This window comes from Panthera leo, chromosome B3 (assembly GCF_018350215.1).
Source record: "Panthera leo isolate Ple1 chromosome B3, P.leo_Ple1_pat1.1, whole genome shotgun sequence".
Classification (NCBI taxonomy): domain Eukaryota; kingdom Metazoa; phylum Chordata; class Mammalia; order Carnivora; family Felidae; genus Panthera; species Panthera leo.
In genome coordinates this window covers 59,672,641-59,697,206 of record NC_056684.1, presented here as the reverse complement: position 1 = coordinate 59,697,206, position 24,566 = coordinate 59,672,641, and the positions used below count along the sequence as shown (strand labels likewise).

The following is a 24,566-nucleotide window of genomic DNA, read 5'->3' as shown; positions in this document are numbered from 1 at the left end:
AACATCTAAAACCTTCAGGGTCCAACTCAAATGCTTTTTGGACCTCATCCAGACAAACTAGCAAAATTCCCTTCAGAGGAGTTTCATCCCATGTGAACTACCATATGCATCTTCCTTCTTGCACACATCACTTCACTCTTGAGAAGCAGCATCATGTAGTGGTTAGGAATAAAGGCTCTGGATCTAGACTGCCTGGAATTAGTTCCAGTTCCTCTGTTTATTAGCTATGTAACCTTATGCAAGTTATTTTAACTTAACTTAATCCTCAGTTTCTTCATGTGAGAAATGTGATAACAGTATCTAACCCACAGCTTAGTTGTGAGGATTAAAGAAGTTCCATCACTAAAGTCCATACAGTAGTGCCTTACATATAGTTAGTACTACAGAAATGTTAGTTGCTATTATTACTGTATTTAATTATGGTAATATTTCCCAAACTATATTCCAAAGGGGTATAATAAGTATTATCTTAAAAAATGTTCAGTTGATGGGGTGCCTAGGTGGCTAGGTCAGTTAAGCATCTGACTTTGGCTCAGGTCATGATCTCAGTTTGTGAGTTCGAGCCCCGTGTCAGGCTCTGTGCTGACAGCTCAGAGCCTGGAGCCTGCTTCAGATTCTATGTCTCATCCTCTCTTTGCCCCTCTCCCACTTGTCCTCTGTGTCTCTCAGTCTCTCAAAAATAAATAAATGTAAAAAAATAAATAAGTAATAAAGTTCAGTTGTCAAGTTTGGTAACTTCTATGTTAAACAATAAAACAGACATCTTTAATAAAGGACTTCTTAGACCCTTTAACATAATAGGCACTGTGAATTTCCATGGGAAACGGGAAGTTTTACAGCATTTGGTATTTCTCAAACTTATTACCATGGAACTTTTTCCGCCCTCAGAGTATCTAAAAGGCCTGTTTCCAGAAATATACTTTTGAGAGCACCACATCAAATAATACAGTAACATGTATAACATTTTAAACTACAAGAGTTACAAAAACTGTTCATGAAATCAAACTGTTTTTCTAAAGTTGCTAATCTCCTAATTTTTCTAAAATAGTAGCAATATTGAAAAAATTCCACAAACATAAAAATTGAAGATGAATTAACATCTGGGATTTTGGTGTACAATAAAGTACACAAGAAAATTTCTCAAACTAAAGTCAAATGCTTTCTGACATGAGGGCCACAATGGCCCATTAGTGAACAACTGCAATAATGTGTTCCATTTAATAAGACTATATATATATATCAGAGTTTAATTCTCCCTGGTCTCAACTTCCTGTATGGCTATCTGGCAAATTTTTTAAGATGTGCCTAAGTATGGCAACAAGGGCTAAGGAAGGAAGGAAGTACCTGTGCCTCTCATCAATTAATAAAATGGGTTCCCAGAAATTAACATATGTACCAAGATAGTGCCACATATTTAATTCTTGAAAATCTGATTTCAGCCAGTATTGAGATATAACAGTCAGCATATGATGCCGTCCAATCTAACAGTGAATAAATGCTGATATTTTCCAACACTGGGAATGAGTCCATAATGAATCCTACTAAGACATAAAGGTGCATCTCCTACAAACAGGTCTATAACCACACGTGGATGGAGACCAAGAAAGGACACAATGAGCAAATGTGACAACAAGTGAGAAAATGTGGAGCAAAGCAAGGAGTTCTAAGCCTCTTTAGTTTCCAAGAATTAAAAATAATAGATAAAATGTAGTTATAACATAACAGAGATTTATCAATCTGTTCTTTACGAAACAGAAACCATGATGGGACTGGTTAAATAAGTGGCCAGAGGTTAAACAGTAAACTCGTGGTTGGGAAAAACACAGAATTCAAGACTTTCCTCTCTTACCAGATTCTTAAATCTTTCTCACAAGATGAAGGAAAACAAAGAAGCTAGTTGCACAAGAAAGGCGGGAAGGGGTGGAAGTGGAGAGCCAGGGAATTTTTTCTACCGAAAGAAATTTGCCACATAGACCTAAGTATGCATTACCTCAGTTACTTTTCTTTCTACTTCTGTTCCATCCACATAATACACATCTGTGATGACACGGGTGACAAGTGTGCGAACCTCACGGATTGTCCTCATGTGGCGATGCAAGACATGGCCATGTGGAGGCTGAGGCATATCAAACTCTTCCTCTCCCTGTGGCAGAAAAAATAGAACACAAGCATAGGTATCACTGCAAAGTGGCAGAATCAAAAATCAACTGCTTCATGATAAGCAGTGTTCAGAGGTTCCATGAATCTAGTGTGATGGAATTTTCCAGTTGCTTTATTTTTTTATTTACCTACAGATAAGAAGAGGGATGGACCAGCTATATAGCCAGAGGCTAGGAAGAGTTTGTATCAGTTATCACTTAAAATGACCTATTTCTGTCTCAATCAAAATTGTAACATCTAGCACTTATACCTAGGATATTTAAGTGAAACTCTGACCTCCCCCCGACAAAAGTACATTTACATTATAATCCTTCTGATTTTGAGGCTGACTTATCAATCAGTATATAAACTTATACTTGCCACATCTCTTTAAAAAAAGGAAGGAAGGCATATTTTTAAAACTTGATATAAAAACAAGAGTATCTGTTAATCTCAGTGCAGTGTGTTTTTCCTGCTTTAGTAAATCAGAACTATAGTTTCTTTATGCCTAGAACAAGATACACAGATTTTTCTCAGGATTAAATACGGAATATTTAATCTCTTCCAAATAACAGATTGTAACTTAAGAGCCAAGCTAGTGCCCAGTAAAAGGATTCTGTATTTACTTGTATCATAAAGGATTAATGTAATAGCTTAAATAAATAGCTTAAATAAGCCCTGCATTTTTGTTTACATGACAACTGCTATCCATATGTTTTCTCATAACACATATACCACATTTAACAGCATCCACGCCCTCCCCTCAACCCCACCGGTAATTCTGAGGAGAAAATGCACACTTTTTTTTCTCCCACCTTATTTCCCCATAGCAGACTGATTTTTTCTTTCAGCAGTGTCAAGGTATTCAAGTCTTTGAAAAGAACTATATATATCACTGTAATGATGATGATCCTGGGTTTTCACTGACCAATGTGGTAGTGATAGTAATTTACCTAAAGCTTTCAATAATTTACCTGAATAATTCCCACTCCAACTCCATCTTGGGGGTAAAATATCCACTAAAATGGAAATGTAAATTATGTGAATAAATATAAATAAAAAGCATGGAAACTTAGATCCACTAATTCCTTAAAATACTTCTATATATATAATTCTGGCTAATGAATGGCCAGAGCACTGGTCTGTCACATCTCAATCATCAGGGTGCCCCTGCATCAGAACCATGACAGCTGGACCTCCTGCCCTCACACACAGGCAGGTCCGGGATCACAGATGTCTAAAAGGTTTCAGGGATACATAAAGCACTCCTTGTATTCAGGCTTCTCAAGAAGTCTTCCTGTATTTTTCCACCACAACAGCCAGACAAATGATCATTTCAAGACAGACACTTAAATATGACTGATAGAATAAGAAAGGAAAGAAGGAAAAGGGGGCAGATAAAAAGAAATCTATGCTTACTCTCTCTTCAAATAGTCTTCTGAAAAGAGGTCTCTGTAAAGATAAATAACTTGAAGATCTTGTCATCATAAAAGGAAGATAAGAAAATGAAAACAAAACCATACTTTCCTTCATTAAAAGCCTAGCTCCAGGCCCACTGGATAGAGACGTCAAACTTTAAGCAATGTCAAAGGTAGGCTGCCTATGCTTTTCTCCCCACTGGCCTCAGTCCTACCCAGAATGCAAGGGATACAAAAGCACTGACACCTGGAAAACCTCCAGAAAGCATTCCTCATTTTCCAACCATTCTTCAAAAGACAGCACACCAATCTATATTTTCTGTTACCGCACCCACCCCATCTCTGTTTTTTCATTGTAGTATAATACACGTAACATGAAATTTACCATTTTAACCATTTTTAAGTAGACAGTTTGTGACATTAAGTACATTCACATTGTTGTGCAAACATCACCATATCCACCTCCAGAACTTTTCATCTTTCCCAAGTCAAACTGTACCTATTCACCTAGATTTTTCTAGCACCTTTCTTAACAGGAGCAACTAGCTCTTTAAAAAGTTATTTCACTCCATATGACACAATAGTAGTACAGTATCAGCAGTGGCTTTGTTGGTGGTAGCAGCAGTATTTAAAATAATAATAATCAGTAGGTAGCAGCAGCAGCAGCCAATATATATTGAACATTTACTATGTGCCAGATCCAGTGTGGAGAACTTTATCTAATTTAATCCTCGCATATTCCAGATAAAGTGGTCTGACTCCAAAGCTTAGGCCTAACTGCTCTGGCTCACTGGTTCCTGCTTTCATCAACATGAGATAGGAGCAGGGATTATTTCCCTACTTTACAGAGGAAAAATGTTAAGTAAGGAAAATATAATCTAGTGGCTTCAATGAGATTGCTATCTTTAGGATCAAGTTTAATTCTTTTTATAAAGGCAGAGAAGTTATTTATAGCAGAATGCCAACACTTTAAGGGTAAAAACAAGTGCAAAATAGGGTCTGATCTACTATAACCCCTATATTCAAAAGGCTATTCTATTTTCAATCTGTACAAACTGATAAAGTCTTAGGTCTCAGAGACCATGTTATCAAAAAGGCTAATAACATAAACAGAATTTCTGGAGTTCCTGGAGAGGCATGGATAAACAGAACAAGACTACACAGGCCATGATTATTAAATAGAAAAGCAACATAGCATAATGAAAAGAATACCGATTCTGAAGTCAGATATGCTGAGTTCAAATTCCAGTTCTGCCACCTACTGATGGCAAAATCTTGGGCAAGTTACTTAACCTCTCTTCAGCTTGATTTCTTTACCTGTGAAATGGGAATAATAATACCAACCTCATGGGTTGTCTTGAGCACAATGCTGATACACTGTAGGTGTTCAATAAAGAGGAACTATATTATTTTATTTTTATAAAACAAACAAGTTGGAAAATTAGAATGAGACGCACATCACTAATGAAGCTTTCCTAGGCAGATTCCAAGTGAAGACGATCTATCACAGCAACTGAAAAGGCAGTTTAACCGCTATTAGTAATTTCCAAAATTTCCCTACCATGGAACCCACCGCCACCTGACGAAATTGAACTTCCTCTTATTTCTTAACACGTACACTTCTACCACTACCTCTTAACTTGATTGTTACTACTACCTACTCCCTTACTCTATTCCCAAGAACCTGTTGCTCCAGCCTCACTTCCACCACCCCTGATCCTTTTCCTCCCGTTATGTCTAGCTGCAGCCTGTGCAGTCCTCACCGCCTGAGGACACCCCCTTCCTCTATTTCTCTTACTGTTCTTGGTTTCCAATACTGTGCTACACTATCCTTCATGTTTCTTCTATCTCTTCTCCTCTGCTTCCTACTCCTTTAGTTCCTGGGAACTTTGGTGAAACAGACTTGGGAGAGAAGCAATTAGCTCCAATGCTTTTATGGGAGGATGCAAACTGACAGCAGAAGAAAAAGATTAAATGTAGAAGAATATATCAGGGCCCAGTCTATATTTTTTGGCTTTTTCATCCAGTAAAGACCTACTTGATAAACTCTAGCACTATTTCATTTTCCATAAGAGACTATCTATTGGATATAGCTACCCATAATTTTCACGACCCTATCTCTCTATCTTGGAAAAATTGTTTTTAATGACTGGTCTGCACCAAAGTGTTAAGAATTATCATTAGGTAGAAGTATCACAACTTAAATTCTCTGGGAATCCATAAAGTCAAAACAGGGCCCCTGAGATACCCTAGACGTTCTCTCACCTGGCTATGGAGCGACTCTGTATCATCCCCAGGAGCACTGACTGGTTTCTCACCACTCCCCCTGTCAGTCTGAACCATGGCATCTTGTTTTCCAGAGTTCTGGTCCACCGTACTGGTCCCCTGTTCACACACATTCTTTACAGTCTGAGTTGCTGCTGAAACAGTTTCTGGGACCCACAGAGAATGCTCTATGGTCTGGATTCCTATGTTATTTTGGCTGGGCCTTTCAATCGAGGCATTACTAGGTTTTTCCTGATTGGTATTTTGTCCTTCTTTCTGGCCTTCTAGCACATCTGTCTTCAATGCTTCCCCTTGAGGACTGGATGACCCCTGTGTAGCCACCTGCCGAGAGGCAGGAGATGGAGGGTCTTTGACAGGACAACTGGGCTGCATGGGCTGTTGACTCTGCCTGGTCCTTTGGTCACCTTCCAATCTTTCCTTTCCTTCTTCATCTTGAGTACTTGGAAAACTGAGCGAGTTCCCTCTGAAAATCAACCATATAAAGAAACCATGTCAAGTAAACAAGTGTGAGTTTGTGTGTGTACTAGCAAGGGAACCATAATTTGACAATATGAAAAATGTGGGAAAGGGAGAAAATAAGGCGACCCAGCATATCACCTTTCTCAACGTAATTTCACTCTTGAGAAAATAATGGTACATAGGACTCTATCACCATGATGATACAATAGTCATAAAATTTATTCCCACCACTAGCTATGAACTCTGAAACTTGACACAGGAAAATAAGGTAAACAAAAAAATTTAAAGTCATTACTGAAGTCATAGTCAATGAAGGCTGTTTAGGGATCTACTTCATAAGAGATCAATTAGGTCAACATGTCTCATTTGGTTTTTATTGGTTCTAACATTCCTTAAATGACTGCTAGCATTTTAGATTCTTTTCTTCACCTCTACCCGCCAACAAGCAAAAATTTTAGGAAAAGAAACTTCATCTATACAGGATAGAGTTATAGGTGAGATTCGAGCTTTGCCAGCTAAACTGGCATATCTTACAACTAACAATTCAGAATGACTTGATTCCTCTAAGAAAGTTCTCAAGATATAGCCTACTTCTTTTCATTTGGCTACACCAGGGATTTATTTATTTATCCCACAACCATTTGATTAATGTCTCCTATAAAACAGATACTATGAAGTCCTGAGGAGCCTAGGGGCTTTCTTAAATGTCTAACCAGAACAAAAAGGCCCAGATTAACTCCAAGTGAGCAGGTAACATACATAGGAACTTGAAATTCATGTCTTAGGAGCACCTGGGTGGATCAGTCAGTTGAGCAACCGACTCTCGATTTCAGCTCAGGCCATGATCTTGTGGTTTGTGAGTTCGAGCCCTGCATCAGGCTCTCCACTGACAGACTGAAGAATCTCTATCTCCCTCTCTCTCGCTGCCTCCCCAACTCTCTCTAAATAAACTTAAAAAAAAATCGTGTCTTATTTATTCATCTCTACTTAAAACATCTAACAGGGCTTAATATACAGTAAGTGCTTAATGTACTCTGGACATTTATTGATATTCTCTCCATTGAGTAGCTGCAAAAATCTACTCTCAGATGAAGTAAACTAATTGTATAAGTAGCAAATTCATGTAGAAAATGCGTATGAACTTTTAACTTTTTGGTAAATTACAAATTCGATGAATCAGTGCACTACAAACAAAACAAGAAACTAACACATTTTAGGCTCCGTTAAATGCATAGTAGCCAGAATAAAGATAAAAGGAATCCATTCTGAACTGACCACAGTAAGACCACAACTGGATCTGTTTCAGTTTGGAGTATCCTATTTTATAAGGCATAAACCCACAGAAGATAACATTCAGGATGACCAAGGATCTAGAAACCATGTCATATATTGCTGTATTCTTTGCCCAGAGAAAGACTAGTTACCACTGAGACAGAGAAAGCTGTCTCCAATCTGGGAGAAGCTCTCACCCCTTAAGAACTGAGCTGACATGGGTAGGCCGAAAAAAGGAAACATGAAGACCTCTTTAAGAAATGCTCTACCCCGGATCTTGAGTAGAAAGACAAAAGGAGAAGTTTCTGAGATTTCTATCTTATTTACATCAGTTTACCAGAACAGGAGATTAAAGAGATTTTTACAATAGAGTTCTAGCCAAAGAGAGCCTGGTAAAAATTTGGTAGTCATAGCTTGAGTCCTGTCAGGAACCTCAAGTGAATAAGGATATATATAATACAATACAGATAAGGCAAGAATAAGACCACCAAGAGTAACACTTACTGTGATGAGGTTGTAAGTAACCATATATAAAAAGTACTCCACTCAGGGCTAGGTACACAGCAGATGTTCAATCAATACTAGTTGTGTAAAACAAAGCAATTAAGACTTCATTTTTTCTACGAACTTAATACTCATGTGTGACTCTTTTAAACAGCTAACATATTAACAGCTGAGCAATGAAAGTTACTCAAAAGCTACAAGAACAGGATTAGCCATTTGAAGAATTCAATTACCATTGTTTCCCATCCTTAAACAAGCCTACCACATTTTACAGAAGCTGTTTATTTAGGGTAGAACCTCTGAATAGAATTTCACTTCCAAAGCAAAGTTTTGTTTTATTTTGGACTTTTAAAAAAAATGTTTATTTATTTTTGAAGGCGAGAGAGAGTGAGTGGAGGAGGGGCGGGGGGTGCGGTGGGGGGTGAGACAGAATCTGAAGCAGGCTCTAGGCTCTGAGCTGTCAGCAGAGAGCCCAATGCGGGGCTCCAACTCACTGGCTGGGAGATAGTGACCTGAGCTTAAGTCGGATACTTAACTGACTGAGACACCCAGGTGCCCCAACAGTTTTTTAAATCTTAATTGACAAGTATTAAGTTGCTTTATTTCCCCAAAGAGTTAATCAGAACAACTCTCTTCTCTCTAAAGACCAAAGAAGTCTCATTTCAACACTAGCAATATTCAGCAGATTCCTATCAAATAGCAGGTATGAATATCCTATGATTTTGGTACTTATCATTCTCATGTTAGCCTCAGTCAAATGAGTGACATTAGAATCACAGTCATTTCCCCCCACATTCATATATTTTCATACATATATACAGAACAGCAGGTAAAAGGCAAAGCCTTAATTGCAACACATACTGCAGGAAAGTGTTGCTCCACTCTTACCAAGTTCATAAATCCTCAAACATAAATAAAACTGAGAAATACCTACTGTAAAGATGTATGTTAATGTCCCAATAAACAATAAAGAAGGAATCTTTAGCACTAGAAAAGAGCTTTAGAAGACAAGAGAAATCCAGTCAACTCTAAGAAGGGCCACACCTCTCTCTATTCATTTGTTCCAGCTACACAACCCTACCTTGGTCACTATATGCCAGATTTGGAAACTGATGCTAAGAAAGCAAATTTTAGCAGGAAAAGTCCAAATAAAATTAACCCAAAGTGAAAAAGGGAAGAATAAATCTCCATACTTAAACTTCTAACCTTTATATTCTGAGTGTAGGTCTGTCTGTGGAGCAACTGAAATAAAATCCAGCTGGATTCTCAGGCCTGAGTTCTACTAAGATTAAACAAAATCACCAGCACTTTGGCCTAAGATATTCTAGTAAAATGGGAAGGCAGTAGAATGCCTCAGTAAATTTAGTAATTGTGAGGCCATTACTGTATCACTTTTGAATCACACAAAGTAGCGTTTCACCTAATAAGCTTCTTGATACAATAAAGGATATGACCTGGGCTATTTGAATCTCAAGAATACCAACAAGCTCACATTTAATTATCAGAATGCCACTAAAAGCACTGATATGTTTCTTTTCAATATTTATGTTAATAAAGACTATAAAAATTATGCTGCAAATAACACTATTAGGAATATACCTGCTGACAAAATATTATCACATTCTCTAACTACAAAAATCACTAAACGTCATAATGAAAATACAAGTTTATTTCCATTGCCATTACTTATTTCCCTATACTAAATACAAGAATTGTACATATCAAATAAGATACTCTCATTATTTAAATAAAGAAAAAGAGGTGCCTGGGTGGCTCAGTCAGTTAAGCATCCGACATCAGCTCAGGTCATGACCTCACAGTTCGTGGGTTCGAGCCCTGCACCAAGCTCTGTGCTGACAGCTCAGAGCCTGGAGCCTGCTTCAGATTCTGTGTCTCCCTGTCTCTCTGCCCCTCCCCTGCTCATGCTGTCTCTCAAAAATAAATACGTCAAAAAAATTTTTTTAATTGAGAAAAAATACTTTGTAACTCAATTTTATTACTTTTTTTTTCTGTTTTAGAGCTGTTCTAAAAGATTATGGAGTAAAGAAATCATAATTCCATCCATAATTCCATAATTCCAAATCTTAATTCCATCAAGTATGACAAACTTTAAATTTGGAGTGTTGAACATCTCAGTTTTGCCCTATGGGAAACTGAAGAAAATAAAAAGTCTTGTTAAAAATAAACATTTCTAAAACTAAGAAAAAATAATTTAAAAATATAGAATGATATAGGTTCATAAATTTATGAAGACTGAATCATTTCAAATTGACAGAACAAGAAGATCAAGACAAAAAACTTTATAAAATATTAAATAAAACTTCTCTTGACATCTCACTTATAAATCTGTCCAGAATATATCACAGTCCATCAGGTAAAAATGTAAGCTCAAGTTCACAAAATGGTAGCAATACATTCTAGATTTTGGAACCAACCGTTTTGCAAATAAATACAGCTCAAAAGAGGCTATGAAAATAATGCTCACTTGATAGGTGCAGAGGGAGGATCCCGATTTCGAGCCTCAGGATCTTGTTGTGCTTCACAGACACAGCTAAACAAAGACATGGTCTTCTGGGGACTAAGATAACAAGTGAAAGCAACATACTGTGTTAGTTTCGAAAGGAAAAGTACCTCTGGAGATTATCTTTTTTAGGCACAGAAGGAATAAAATCCTTGCTCTGCGTCCCAAACCCCACACCTTATGTCAAAATGCCATTCTTCATACTTGTTTCCAATTAGCACAATAAAAAAACTCTTAAAGAAGATTCACAGGAAATAAGATGGACAGAGAACTATAACCAACAGCATCTGACAAAACTAAGTTTTCTTTCTTGCATGGTAATAACGGGCTGGAGCTGAACAGGGGCACGTGTTCAAATAGGACACACATTCAGTTGGCCATAATCCTTAATACCTTGTGCTCTTGCACCTAGCCTGCTATACCTATTTACTGTACCTGCCAAGCCTGATTTAAGAATCCTCACCTATACTTCACCAACTGCCACTAGTACGTTCATGCTGGATGACTCATGCCATGAACCAATGAAACAATTCTACTCTCACAGCCACCAGATGGCAAAGCTTACCACTAAAGCCTCAGGATGGGGTCAAACACATCCCCAAAGCATTACAGCATTCATGACAAAGCAAAAATAACAGTTCAACACAACAGTTAATTTGGCAGGCAGAAGAGAAAATGGCCTGAGGTTGCGGCGGAGTCAGGAATCCTTGAAGGAACAAGGTCTAAGGCTGTTTTTCTTTAAACCCTTTATTGCCTTACCAACAGCAGCAATAATCTCAGTCTCCTCAAAAGAAACAAAGAAAAGGGTATACTCACATGAACAAAAGAGAGAAAGGGAAACACCTTTAAATATCTTAGTTCTAAGTATAGCAAAAGCTGAAAGTATTAATAAGACAGCCTACTGTTAGATTCAATACATGGCTAAATCCTTTAGGCTGAGTTTCATTTTAAGATTTTTCCTTTATTGATACATCATCTTCCTCTTATTAACAGAGTGGCTTTGTATATTAAACTCCTCTAAATAGCAACCAGCTCAGGTTACCTGGCAACAGCCTCAGCAACTGCAGTAGATCCATTTTTTCTTTCACCAATTGCAGGCTCTGAATAAAAACAAAAGCAAAAGGAGAAAAGAGAAAGAAACAATTCAGTTAGTATCACACCTAAACACCTCCTCTGAAAACCTGCTCTAATAATTGCAACAAGTAACAAAAAGGAGTAAGAATAATAAGTGAACATAAAAAGACTTACACTTAAACAGTACAAGTTTTTCCTCACTTGCACCAATTTTCTTTCAAATTTCCTACAGAAGACTAATCAGTTTGTCCAGAAATATAATGAATTACTCAACACTAGCATGTAAAAATGAAAATTAAAACTTCTCCTCAACCAATTCATCTCTCTTCTCACAGGATGTAAAAAATTTACATAGTAAGAAAATACGAAACTTTAATAAAGAAAAAAACTTTAGTAAAATAAATTATACAAGAAAATGTTTTCAATTGATACAAATTTTCAATAGTGTGCAGTTTGGTTGTTTTTGTTTCTTTTAAACAGTGCACAGTTTTAAGAGAACCCATACACAGAAGGTACTCAAGTTCTTCCCAAAGTGCCTTTGGGACAAATATTTGAAAAACAAAACTTATTTTCAAGAAAGAATCTGTAGCAAAGAATTAAGAGCGACACTGAAAAGAATCCCATATTCTCAAAGCAATGTCACTAATGCCAAGGGATTAAAATGTGTTCCTTTAGAAATTTATTCCAGCCTTAGAGAAAATAACACATATTTTTAAACATTTCTAAAATATTCATGACCCAACATAATGTTCTTAACAGTCCATCAAGGTGGCAGAAGTTTAGTGGTTAGAGCCCTGGCTATGAAACAGGCCCTGGCTCCAGCATTAGTAGTCCAACTTGGAGTAAACCCCATCTTCTGAGTCACTTTCCTCATCTGTAAGATAGAGATAAACCAGAACCAACCTCACAGGTTTGTTGTGCAGATGAAATGAGTAAAACTCTGAGTCCAGTGACCGCCAGATAGTGTACTCCTACTATCAGGAAAGGTAATAATACCGTCCATTATGTTAGCTCCACTTAAGGTCTTCCCAATTTTAACTTCAAATCTAAAGATTCAAGGCTACCATATACTCTCTTGATAAGCCCCACTTGATTTCAGAGAGAATAAAAATGGAAACATGTAATACTTTAATTTCTACTGAGGTTCTATTATTCAAATTAATAAGCACGGAAAAAGTAGAAGAGCACTATAATTCAGACCCAGACTGCTGGTTCTTGAAACTACTTTTTTTAAGTTTATTTTTTTCAGTAATCTCTACACCCAACATGGGGCTCAAACTCACAACCCTCAGATCAAGAGTCGCATGGTCTTCCAACTGAGCCAGCCAGGTGCGCCCCTGGATTCTTAGTTGGGGTGCCTGGGTGGCTCAGTCAGTTAAGTGTCTGACCTTGGCTCAAGTCATGCATGGTCTCGCAGTTCATGGGTTCGAGTCCTGCGTCGGGCTCTGTGCTGACAGCTCGGAGCCTGGAGCCTGCTTCAGATTTGATGTCTCCCTCACTGCCTCTCCCCCACTCATGCTCCCATTCTCTCTCTCTCTCTCTCTCTCTCAAAAATAAACATTAAAAAATATTAAACAAAAAAAACACTTTAAATTCAGGCTACCCCATTTACTAGCTGTTTGACTCTAGGAAAAGCACTCAATCTTCCTGTGCCTCAGTTTCTTCACCTATAAAATGAGGATAGTAACAGGACTTACTTCACAGGTTTGTTGTGAGATTCAATGAGCTATACATGTAAAATGCCTGGAATATCATAAGTACTCAAAGCATATTAGCTAAAATTTCTTTGGTCTCCAGAGAATGAGAGGCCCTTCTTATTCAAGTCCACCCATTCTGCTATAGTCTTTTGAAAGCTTCCTCTCCCAACTCCCTCAGGGTTTTGATCCATTAACTGTTTCCCCTGTTCCCTCATTTTTAACCCATCTCTCTTTTGGAGACTTTCTCTCAGCCTATAAAAAGCTTAGGCCTCTCTATGCTTAAGCATAAAAATGAAAAAAATCTCCAATCCTAAATCTCTCTAACGTGGCGTATGTTTTCCTTTCTCATATAAACTTCTCAAAAGTAGAATATGTTTGCTGCCTCTTCTTCCCATCACTCCTCAATTAACTTCAGTATAGCTCCCACCCAAAGCACCACACTGGAACAGTTCTTGCTAGAGTCACCAAATGGATCCTAATGGCCAAATCCAATGTACATTTTCAGATATACCTTATTAGACATTCACTTTTGCATCTGACATTATCTTCTTGTAATTCTCCTCCCCATAAGCTTCCTTTCCCATCTCTTTTATAAGACTTCTTCCTGTTCTAACTCCATTAAACAGCATTTACAAACTACCTAGTGGAAAAATTATAAACTTTTGTGTCAGACAGATCTGACTGAAACTCTAACATTATCTCTTAGCAATTATTGTGACTTTAGGCATATAACTTTAAAACCTCTGTTTCTGGAAATAAGGATATCTACTTTGGAGTGCTATCATGAAAACTAAATTCAGATGTAGATTCATTCTGTATTTTTCCCCCGTCCCTCTAACTTCCATATTCAACCGGTCCCAAGGTTCTCTCAATTCTACTATTCACCTCTCTGACTGATCCTCTCACCTCCATCTCCACTACTAATAACCTTACTTCCTGGTTAAACAAAGTCTGAGTTTTCCAGGCAGGAGAATAGGAAATGGGAAGGCAAGGCAAGGAATAAAGCACAAAGGCATGAAGTTTTTAATACTCAACTGATACTTTTAAAAAAGCTAATCTGATATTATTCTCTTGCCTACAATTCTTCAGTGTCTCAGCATCATGTAAAAGGCCTTTCCAAATCTGGATCTTTGCAACCTCCCTTGTTTGTACCTTCTCTGTATTCTAGCCATACCCATTAACATGCAAGTGATGGAGAAATAGTCAATCAAGCCTAGAGTGTGAATCCACAATCCTGTATTTTCTACCCTCCTCTGAACTGTTTCTGAACATGAAAACCAATTACTTTATATATGCAGGTTTAATACAGAGAAACGAGCAGCACCAGAGATTATAAAATGAAGCATCTTCAGTAACATGACAGTGCCCAGCTGAAAGCAAAGACTTAAGTCTGTGAGACTTAAGACTTTGGAAATACAATTATAAAAGTATTAATCATTGTAACTAGGAGAAAGATAACTAATACTTCTCATATGATCTGCAGCTACTAATTACCCAAGATTGACATAAAATAAAACTTACTTTCCAAACTAAACTGCAAAGACTCTTCACTCGTCTCAGTCTCAGGAGTGACCAGTTTCATTCTTAGACACAATTTATCATCCACTTCTGGGGCAGCCCCAGGATTTCCTTTTTCATTCCCAAGTATGGGATCATTGGTCTCCACCATGCTTTCAGACATGACATCACTGGTTACTATGGTGCTTTCTGGATAGTTGCTAATACCTGAAAGAGGGAGGCAGGAGAAAGAAAGGAAAAACACTAAAATACAAACATGAAAAACTACAATTTGAGGTCACCAATTTGCCTGTTTGGCTCCACAGCTGTGCAGGATTGAAGGGGGGTTTCCTAGGATAGATCCTGTCACAGTATCAACAACTACGCACTAGTATTGACACCTGGTCTTAAGAGGAGCAACAGGATTCAGTTCCACTTCTGCATCTGGACAAAGGATGCTGCATGAGCCCTCAGCCAACCCACATCTGCCAGCATCAGGCATAGGTAGCAGGAGACTCCAGACGGCATGACTGTTACCTCCCAGCACTGACTAGAGAAAACAAATAGGTTAATGCAGAAGACTGCTGGCTGTTTCAGGGAAGGAGGATCTAAGTTTCCCTGCCCTGTCAAGTAGCAGACTGATAGCCAGGGTACTGAATAAACAGTACTTCTACCCTATTTGCTGTCCCTTCCTTATAAAAATAGCTCTGTATCATTACTTCGCACTCAGATTCTATTGTCCTGCAAGTAAGAGAATAAAATCTGTGTATTCTCTTCCTTCCTTCCTCCCACCCTTTCTTTCTTCTCATTACCACTCAGTATCTTCTAGGAGCAAATTCATGGAATCAAACATCACAGCTTATTCTCTAAGACAAAACCAACCTTACCAGGCAGGCCCAACTCCTCAAATCTAAAAGAATCACTTGCATAAAGAATGGTATCTCAGAAATTCTGCTTTAAATATTATTACATTTTAGTCGCTCACCAATAGGAGTACTGTGTCTCTTGGGCTCCAGTTTCAGGTGACCAATAAGAGGTGGAGTTGCACCAGTCAATGGTGGGATAATATCACCTTCCTTAGGCAACGTGAAATGAAATGGAGTTTCTGGAGGGAGTAAAAATAATAATAATAATAATAATAATAATAATAATAATAATTAAAAATTAATAAATAAAAAAAGAAACCAAAACAGAAGTATAAGAAGAAAATAAAAGTAAAAGTGAGAAGAACTGCAAGAAGTATTTCAATTATTCTTTTCCCTTGCTCCCCAAATCAGCCACATTCCCAACCCGCCTCACCAGGCCTCCCAACCAATTTCCTATTATTTTCTGTGCTCTGGTTACAGCCAACAATAGGTCTGACACAAAGCAGACAACCAGAAAACAGACAAAATGGAGGAAGCCCAAAGTTTAGAGGCCCTAAGGAACATGAGTTCAAAAGGAACATGAACTGACCACACTCCTTCTAGGCCATAATACTAATATTCATATGTAAATGTCTGCACAATAGTAAATCCCACATATATGAGCATTCCCAGTGCACCCATTTTGGTTAGTCATCAATAAATTAATATAAACATAACAACTTGTCAAGATATAAACCTTTATTTTTAACTAGGTCTTGGTTCCAAAGTTTTTACTAATCAGAATTAGCAAACTGCCAAAATGACATTTTCTGGGGGCACCTGGGTGGCTCAGTCGGTTAAGCGTCCAACTCTTGGTTTTGGCATAGGTCATGATCTTTGTCAGGCTCTGCACTGACAGCACGGAGCCTGCTTGGGATTCTCTCTTTTCCCCAATCTCTGCCACTCCGCAGCTTCTGTACACACACACACACACATACACACACACTCTCACAAAATAAACATTTTTTTTTAAAAAATCACATTTTCTGATTTCTTGTTTATCTCTTTTAATAAAGTGACTAGGTTTGGGAGAAAAAAAAAAAAAAAGAACTGCTAGACTGCTCCTCTTCAACCTAACATCTGAAAATTTGTACTTACTTTACTGTGATGGCTCAAAATACCTATAACCTGGCATACCCAGACTCTACTCCTTCACAAGCATTTTGCCGAATGTGTATCCCAACACCACCAAGCAATTATCCATTCTCAACAGCAAATGACTGGTATCACTCACTTTTGACACAGAAATCTACCTGGAGATGGCATCAGTCCCACAAGACTGCCCCCACTTCAGATAGCAATCACAAGGCCCTGTTGTTATCTGTGTTTCTCAACAAATGGCTATACTTTGAGGATCCCACAACCTCCTCCCTCAGGTTTGACTAACTTACAAGAGCTGCTCACAATACTCGGAGAAACACTCACTCTCACTTACCAATTTATTATAAAGGACACAGATGAACAGCCAAATGAAGCAGTACACAGGGTAAGGTCCAGAAGGGTTCTGAGAGCAGGAGCTTCAGTCCCCGTGCAACTGGGATGAGATACCTAGCTCTGGCTCATTACAACTTTGGGCAGAACCTTATTAAATCTTGTTGCTCAAGCAATTTCATTGAGCTTTAATCTCCAGCCCTTCCTTCCAGCAGGAGGGTGGGTAGGGCTGAAAGTTTCAACCCTCTATTCACTTGGTCTTCCCAGAGAACAGCCTGGGTCCTGAGGCTATGTAGGGATTCCACCCTAAATCACTTCATTAGCATAAACTCAGAGGTGTTTGAAAGGGTTTGTTATGAATAGCAAAAGATATTCCTAGCACTTAGGAAATTACAAGGATTTTTGGAGCTCTGTGTCAGGCACTGGATGAAAACCAAGTTAATTTCTCACAATACCACACTTTTCTCTTTTCATCTTTTTCCACTCCACTTCTACCTTTTATTATCTTTCATATGAAGCACTTTGATACTTTTTTCTTCAGTCACAAAGCAACAAAAAACATCTCTTACATCTACATGTGAGAGAAAATGAATTAGTAACCTGAAGGGATGAAGAGAGAAAATGAAATAAACTTTAGAAATAAAGGGTGAGGGGCGCCTGGGTGGCTCAGTGGGCTCAGGTCTTGATCTCACGGCTTGTGGGTTCGAGCCCAGCGTCCGGCTCTGTGCTGACAGCTCGGAGCCTGGAGCCTGCTTTGGATTCTGGGTCTCCCTCTCTCTCTCTCTCTGCCCCTCCCTGGCTCCCACTCTTGTCTCTCTCTCTCTCTCAAAATAAATATACATAAAAGAAAAAAAGAAATAAAGGGTGAAAAGTATATATGCTCAGCTAAAGGAACTGTAAAGAGTATGAGAAAGACTATCAGATTCGCATCTTATATGGCAAAGAATTCCACCATAGTAACAGAAAAGAGAAATGGGTCGGGTATATAAGGATTCTTTCTCTGGCAATTACTTAAAAAGCAAGTCCTTTAAGTTAATAAAGAAGAACTTAGAAGAGATACAAAAACTAAAAAGTAAAAAAATATCTCACAAAATATCAAACATCGCAAAGATATATTTTACAGAATTTTGGTTCCTGGAACAATCACCTGCACTGCACTGCTCTCTTGACAGGAACCATCCCTCCTATTATGACTGACCAAGCAGACTTTTGAAAATCTATGTGGGGGTGCCCGGGTGGCTCAGTCGGTAAGCATCTGACTCTTGATTTCAGCTCAGGTCATGACCTCATGGTCAGTGGGATCAAGCCCCACATGGGGCTCTGCGAATTGGCGTGGAGCCTACTGGGGATTCTCCCTCTCCCCCTCTCTCTCTCTCTCTCTGCCTCTCCTCTGCTCGTGTGCACACGCACCCTCTCTCTTTCTCTCTTCCAAAAATAAACTTAAGAAAGAAAATCTGTAAGGGTTAAATTGTAGTGTAGAGCTAATGCTTAGCTTGAAAAATAACAGCTTTGTGTTGACATTGAAGGTTAAGAGATAACAGCCTTGCTTTGCTCTGGTAGACTACACCTCATACCCTTGTAAATTAAGCTTCACCAATTAAGGAAACAAAAGTTCAAAGAAAAGAGCATCAGAGGCAGGGTCAAGGAGATCCACTGGTTGCAACTTAGAGGCAGAAAGTCTAAAGTAAACACCTCATTAGGCAACTGTTTCTAACTCATCTGGAACCTGTTTCTTTGTTCTGTTCCCAGGTGATGATAAAACGATGTGATCGGTTATAAAAACTCTGTCCCCTGGCTGTTCGGGCCGCACTCTTATCAAGAGTGTTGGTCCCGATCGGTCGGCCTTGCCTCTCATTGTAATAAACTTTGTTGTGACTGTCACTGGTGCCCGTAGCATTCTGTTTCAGGAGTCGTGTGGATGCAACAAATCTATATATGAAATCTTTAAGTACTTCCTTTTATGTCATACCGTAACATGCAAATGTAATATGCAAGCATTAATTACTGAACATTATTTCCCCATAACAGGGTTTCCTTTGCACAGTACTAGATAATACTTAAGAACAATTATTTGTACACCACTGACCCAGCTGCATTACTACAACCAACAGAAAAATGAATCTACTTTTATAAGCAACACTGCACTCCTTATCTGGTCCTTCAATGATTCATTCCTGGATTATTACAACAGCCTATCAATTATTTTCTCTGCCAGAAGTCTACCCTCTTCCCCAAGCCCCAATTCATTCTGTACACCACAACCAAAGTAACATTCCTATAAAACATTAGAATATGTTAGCCTCCTGTCAAAATGCCAAGGTTTCCACTAGAAGATAAATTCCTAACTCTTTAATCAGCATTCAATTAACTAGTAGCAGCCTATATTTCTAGTCTTTAATTATTCATATTCAGAAAGCCTCTATTCAATGTCCTCCAAATGCTTTCCCATTTCTCTGCTTTTGTTCAACTCACATGAAAGACACCACTAATCAAGTTATCACCATCCTGCAAAATAATATTTCACCCTTTAATACTGGAATTTTCCACATATTTAATTCTTTCTCTGACACTTATCACACATATTGTTTAATTTATCAAATCCCTTCCTGCAATCCCAGATTATCACGGGCTGTCCTATTGTTTGCCAGCATACCAACCTATGAAGAAAGCAATGAACAAAAGGAAACTTAGTATCAATCACCAAACCAGCTGAGTGGGGTGTTTGTCTTTATTACTAAGGATTTTAGGAAAGTCATTAGTCCAAAGCAATATTTAAAAAACCTTTAAAGTCAGGAATGTGTCCCTTACTTCTAACTTTTTGTTACAATCTATATCCCATTTAATCTTCTTTTGTGCTCAAAAGAAAAACCAGTTATTTCTTACAACTGATTAAAAGCCACCTACTTAAAAATCTGAGAATTTCTATACTAGATAACTTCATGCATAAACACTTTACCCTACAAGTCTGCCTCTGACATTAACACCTAATTAGGAGGATATTCATAAAGTAAGACGGTAGAGGTTAGAGCTAGAGCACAAAACATACCTAGCTTCCCTGATCATTATTAACCCATCATAGACTACCTCTTATGGATTTAATTAAAGACATTGAACTTGTCACAATTTTTCCTATAATCAACCTATCAAAATCATATTATATATTGAATAAGGCTTGGTTTCCAAGTACCATCTTTCTAAATTTGCTTTTTCAAATTTCAAGAGGTTTTCATAAACAGATGTCTGAAGACATCTCATGTCTCCAAGTTATCTATATATAAAGGCACTTAACAGTGATTCTCTCCTTTTCTCTCCCAACTCCCTCTCTCCTCTTCCCTGTACTGTTCAAACTTTTACAACTAAGCACGTATACTTTTTTTTTAATCAATAAAGCTATTAACAAAAACAAAAGTAACCCTTCTAACTTTACTATACAGGAATCTAATTAACAAATCTGGGACTCAACCAATTCGTATCTTTCATTTTGTCTTTCCAAACTAAAGAACCATTAACTTTTTAGGCTACTCTCATTTAAATTAATCTCTCTTAAACTTTAGCAATTAAACAACTGTATTTTAAGTACAGAATAATTTTTTCTCTTGTCTAGCAATGCTCTTCTGAATGATTTATTTTACTTCAGACTAATTTTCTAACAGTCCAACCACTGTCTTCACTGTTTTTAGTTGTTTGGCTCAAAAACTAAAATCTTGAAGCAGAAAACAACTTAATAGTATTTTCAACAATCTAGACAAAAGATTAGTAAAGTAAGTTTTTACTATCACAGTGTCTACTATAAAAAAGAGCTGGCCCGGGCAGTTCATGATGTAAGCAAGAATTCATGGAGCAAGAATTCATGTTAAAATGATACAACTAATACCCCAATGTTTTAGAAGCTTCTTTTGTATTCAAGTGCTAAGATAATTAAAAAATACTCCTAAGCAACCATATTAAAACAATTTATAGGCCCTAATGCTTTCTTAGCCTAGGTCAGTAACAGTATTTAGATATAAAACAATTTTTAAAAATATTCAACAATACAAGATATTAGATCATTCAGATAGTTCTTTGCCATAATTTGTCAGATTCAGAGAAACTATATTACATAGTCTTACAGGAGTAAAAAGCATAGAGTTCAGAATCAGCAGACCTAGGTTCTAGTTCCACCTCAATTATTAACTAGCTATGACTTTAGAAAGAAGAGAACGAACCCATAACTCTTTTAACTTCCTTCCAGTTATAACAATTTCTTGTTCTAAAAAAGAAAAAAAAAAAAGAATCCTGAATATAAAACCTAATGATAGGGGCAATTTTGAAAGTAAAAAAAAAAGTACTAATAATAATCACACCTAGACAAGAAGTATAAACTGAGACTGTTCCAGGAACATCAAAAGGTCTGATCACCTATACTAATAGCTATGAGGCTGCCCAAATACGGTTTCTCACTTCGATATACTTGGGGACTTGTTTTCTTAAATTTGTATTTTGTTTTCATTTTTCTGTTTTTAAGAGATTGTTTTGTTTTCAAATTATACTAAATCTGGGCATTCAGAAAGTATTCTCATTCTGGTCTTAGGTAAAATAGCTAAAGAACATAGACTAATTATCTTTTCTGGTTTAAGGGTTTTGTTTTTGTTTTTTAATATCTACTTATTTGGGGGAGAATGCAAACAGGGGAGGGGCAGACAGAGGGGGACAGAGGATCTGAAGCAGGCTCTGCACTGACAAACTGACAGCAGTGAGCCCAATGTGGGGCTTGAACTCACAAACCATGAGATCAAGACCTGAGCCAAAGTCAGACACTCAACCGTCTGAGCCACCCAGGTGCCCCTTCAAATTTAAGGTTTAAGATGTATATATGTTGAACAAAATTCAGAAACTTTACCTAATGCCCATAAAAAGAAAAAAAAATAAAATAACAGTACACTCATTAACAAAATTCTAAATATTTTACTATGTAGGGTAATCAAAAAAAAAATCCTTTTATTTCAAGGTAACTGTCAAAATATAAAAATATGAGCAAGGTTGGGACCCAAGTAGAAAACACCAGATTGTTACAATTTCTAAATACCTAGAAAATTCATGCTGATTATTCCTGAGTTATAAAGCTGATAAACCTCGGATGATTCCACAATTACAGCTACAAAAGAAATACATAATGCAATTTCTTTATTTCCCCAACTATGACTGGCTCTTCATAAACATAATTCCAAGTTAATTTTCACCCCTGACATAAGCACGGTACTCTCCTACCTTCTATTCCAAATTATACTTTGATTGGAAACAGAACAATTTATAAGCACACTCACCACTAGAGCTTTCACAGAAGCTTTGTGAAGCATGGGCAGAGGCCTTCTCCAGCTGCTGGGTTTCTACGCCTGAGCCCAGCTGCTTTGCATTAGCTATTTCTGAGTCTTTTGGTAATGAGTTACCAGTTTTCTCTTCAGGTTCAGCTTGCTGCATCTCCTGGTCAGGTCTCAGAGCATCATCTGCTCTCACTAAAGTCAAGGGAGGCTGTGGAGAGTGCACCTCTATAGGTTCCTTTTCGGCAGTCACTGATTTCACATCTCCTTCATATTCTGCACTCTTTTCTTCCTGGGTGTCAACTCTATTCTCAGCACATGGTTCTATTTCTGGAGCATCATCCTCCCACGACTGGGAATCTGAGCATTTCTCCACTCCCTCTAAAGGTTCAGAAGAAACATCAACTCTGGGAGATGGTTCCTTCACATCTACAATGACAACACTTGAATCCTCTGAAGTAGCTTCTTCCCAAGCCTCCTGATCCTTATGTTCCAATTCGTGGTCAAGAACTGGAATCTTCTGGGGGGAATCAATACTAATCACACTGGTTTCAACTTCCATAGCTTCCTGGCATTCTTGTTTTGGGATTTCCTTTGGAAGACACAATCCTTGGGACTGAGTTTCAGTCAGAGAAAGGTGCAATGGGACACTCTCCATATTTTCTTCTTTGGGCTCTTCTCCTTGACTTTCACAAGGAGTCTCTGGGATTTCTTCCACCTCAGACCCTGAAGACCCCTCCTCTGGATGATGTTCTTTAATTTCCATAGCTTCCTCCTGATCTAAAACACTAGAGAGTGCCTCAGATCGAGTAGCTGGAGAAGGAACTGCCTGACTTCCTGAATCACAAGTGAGATCAATACAAACATCTTCTGCTACAGTCTCTTCTCTGCCTTTGCAATCAGTGGCTAAAATACTTACGTCATCTCTGGTTTCTGTGTCATCCCCCTTTGTTTTATCCTTCTGATTCAGTTCTACTTGGCCATCTTGTGATGGATTCATCAGGATATTATCATTTTCAGCAGGAACAAGTTTAGAATTAAGAACTGGAGACATGGGTTCAGTATCCTCAATCTGTGTGTTCTCCCCATCTTCACCAATCCTGTGAGAACTCAAGCTCTCCACCTTCGGGGACTGACTATACTCACTTGTAGAAAGCATCAACTTACAAGAATCCCCTGTCAAAGATAGCCCAATATCCTCAGTGGAATTCTTTGGTTCAATCTCTGAAGTTTTAGAACACTCAACAGTCAAAGATGAACTGTGCAAATCTCCACCTTTCTTCCCATCATTTGATCGTTCTTCCAAACTTGGGGATGGAATGAAAATGTCCTAAGGAGGAACAAAAAGAAATAAATCATTTCTTCATAATCCTATTTCTTTTATATCTAATCCTTGAATTCATCTAAAATTTCTAAAGCAATTATTCAAGAATTATAGAACTCTAGGGCCATAATCTCAGAAATACAAAATTCCTAAGTCACCAGTCTTTTCTACAATCTAAGCCACTCATTTAATCCTTTTCCTATGAATCACTCATCTAGATAATACAATCAGAAACATTAAAGTATTAACTTATCCTTCTAAAGGTAGGAAGACACTTAAATTTAACTGTACATCACCAAGCTACTAAAATCTTGTCACATATTTGATAGGCCCTCAATCACACAGTAATCATTTAAACACATGCTTACACGGCCCACTTCATTTCTCACAAAGGAATATACACTTATTTTACTTCCCACCATCTCAAAATATGCTAGTATTCATAAAATAGAGGTTAAAATCCAAAGCTTTCAATATCATCAGTCAACAGACACCAGTACATACCAACAGGGATGGCTGAAATTAAAACGACTACATCCTGTTGGTAAGGATATCAAACAACTGTAACTCTCATACACTGCTGGTGGGAATGCAAAAGGGAAAAGAGAATGACAGTATCTTCTAAGGTTAAACATACATTACCATATGACCCAGAAATTCCACTTGTTAAGTATTTACCCAAGAGAAATAAAATCCTATGTCCGCTCCAAGATGTGGATGCAAATGCTTATAGCAGTGTTAC

At 37.8% G+C, this 24,566-nt stretch overlaps 1 protein-coding gene across 8 annotated transcripts in view; it reads right to left on the bottom strand.

The window, feature by feature from the left end:
• TP53BP1 (tumor protein p53 binding protein 1) overlaps positions 1–24,566 on the bottom strand; it is a 70,913-nt gene that overhangs the window by 17,557 nt on the left and 28,790 nt on the right. For 6 of the 8 annotated variants that reach the window (XR_006203611.1, XR_006203609.1, XR_006203610.1 and 3 more), the window contains exons 12-18: positions 22,507–23,830; positions 15,853–15,972; positions 14,892–15,095; positions 11,642–11,699; positions 10,564–10,656; positions 5,823–6,306; positions 1,991–2,143 (exon numbers count right to left, since the gene is read on the bottom strand). Coding sequence is in view for 5 of the 8 variants with exons in the window: in XM_042942215.1 (XP_042798149.1) it covers positions 1,991–2,143; positions 5,823–6,306; positions 10,564–10,656; positions 11,642–11,699; positions 14,892–15,095; positions 15,853–15,972; positions 22,507–23,830 (2,436 nt within the window). In the remaining 3 variants the exon portion in view is untranslated. Of the gene's footprint in view, positions 1–1,990; positions 2,144–5,822; positions 6,307–10,563; positions 10,657–11,641; positions 11,700–14,891; positions 15,096–15,268; positions 15,788–15,852; positions 15,973–22,506; positions 23,831–24,566 lie in introns of those variants that run through there. The other 2 variants (XM_042942213.1, XM_042942216.1) reach the window with 2 other exon arrangements.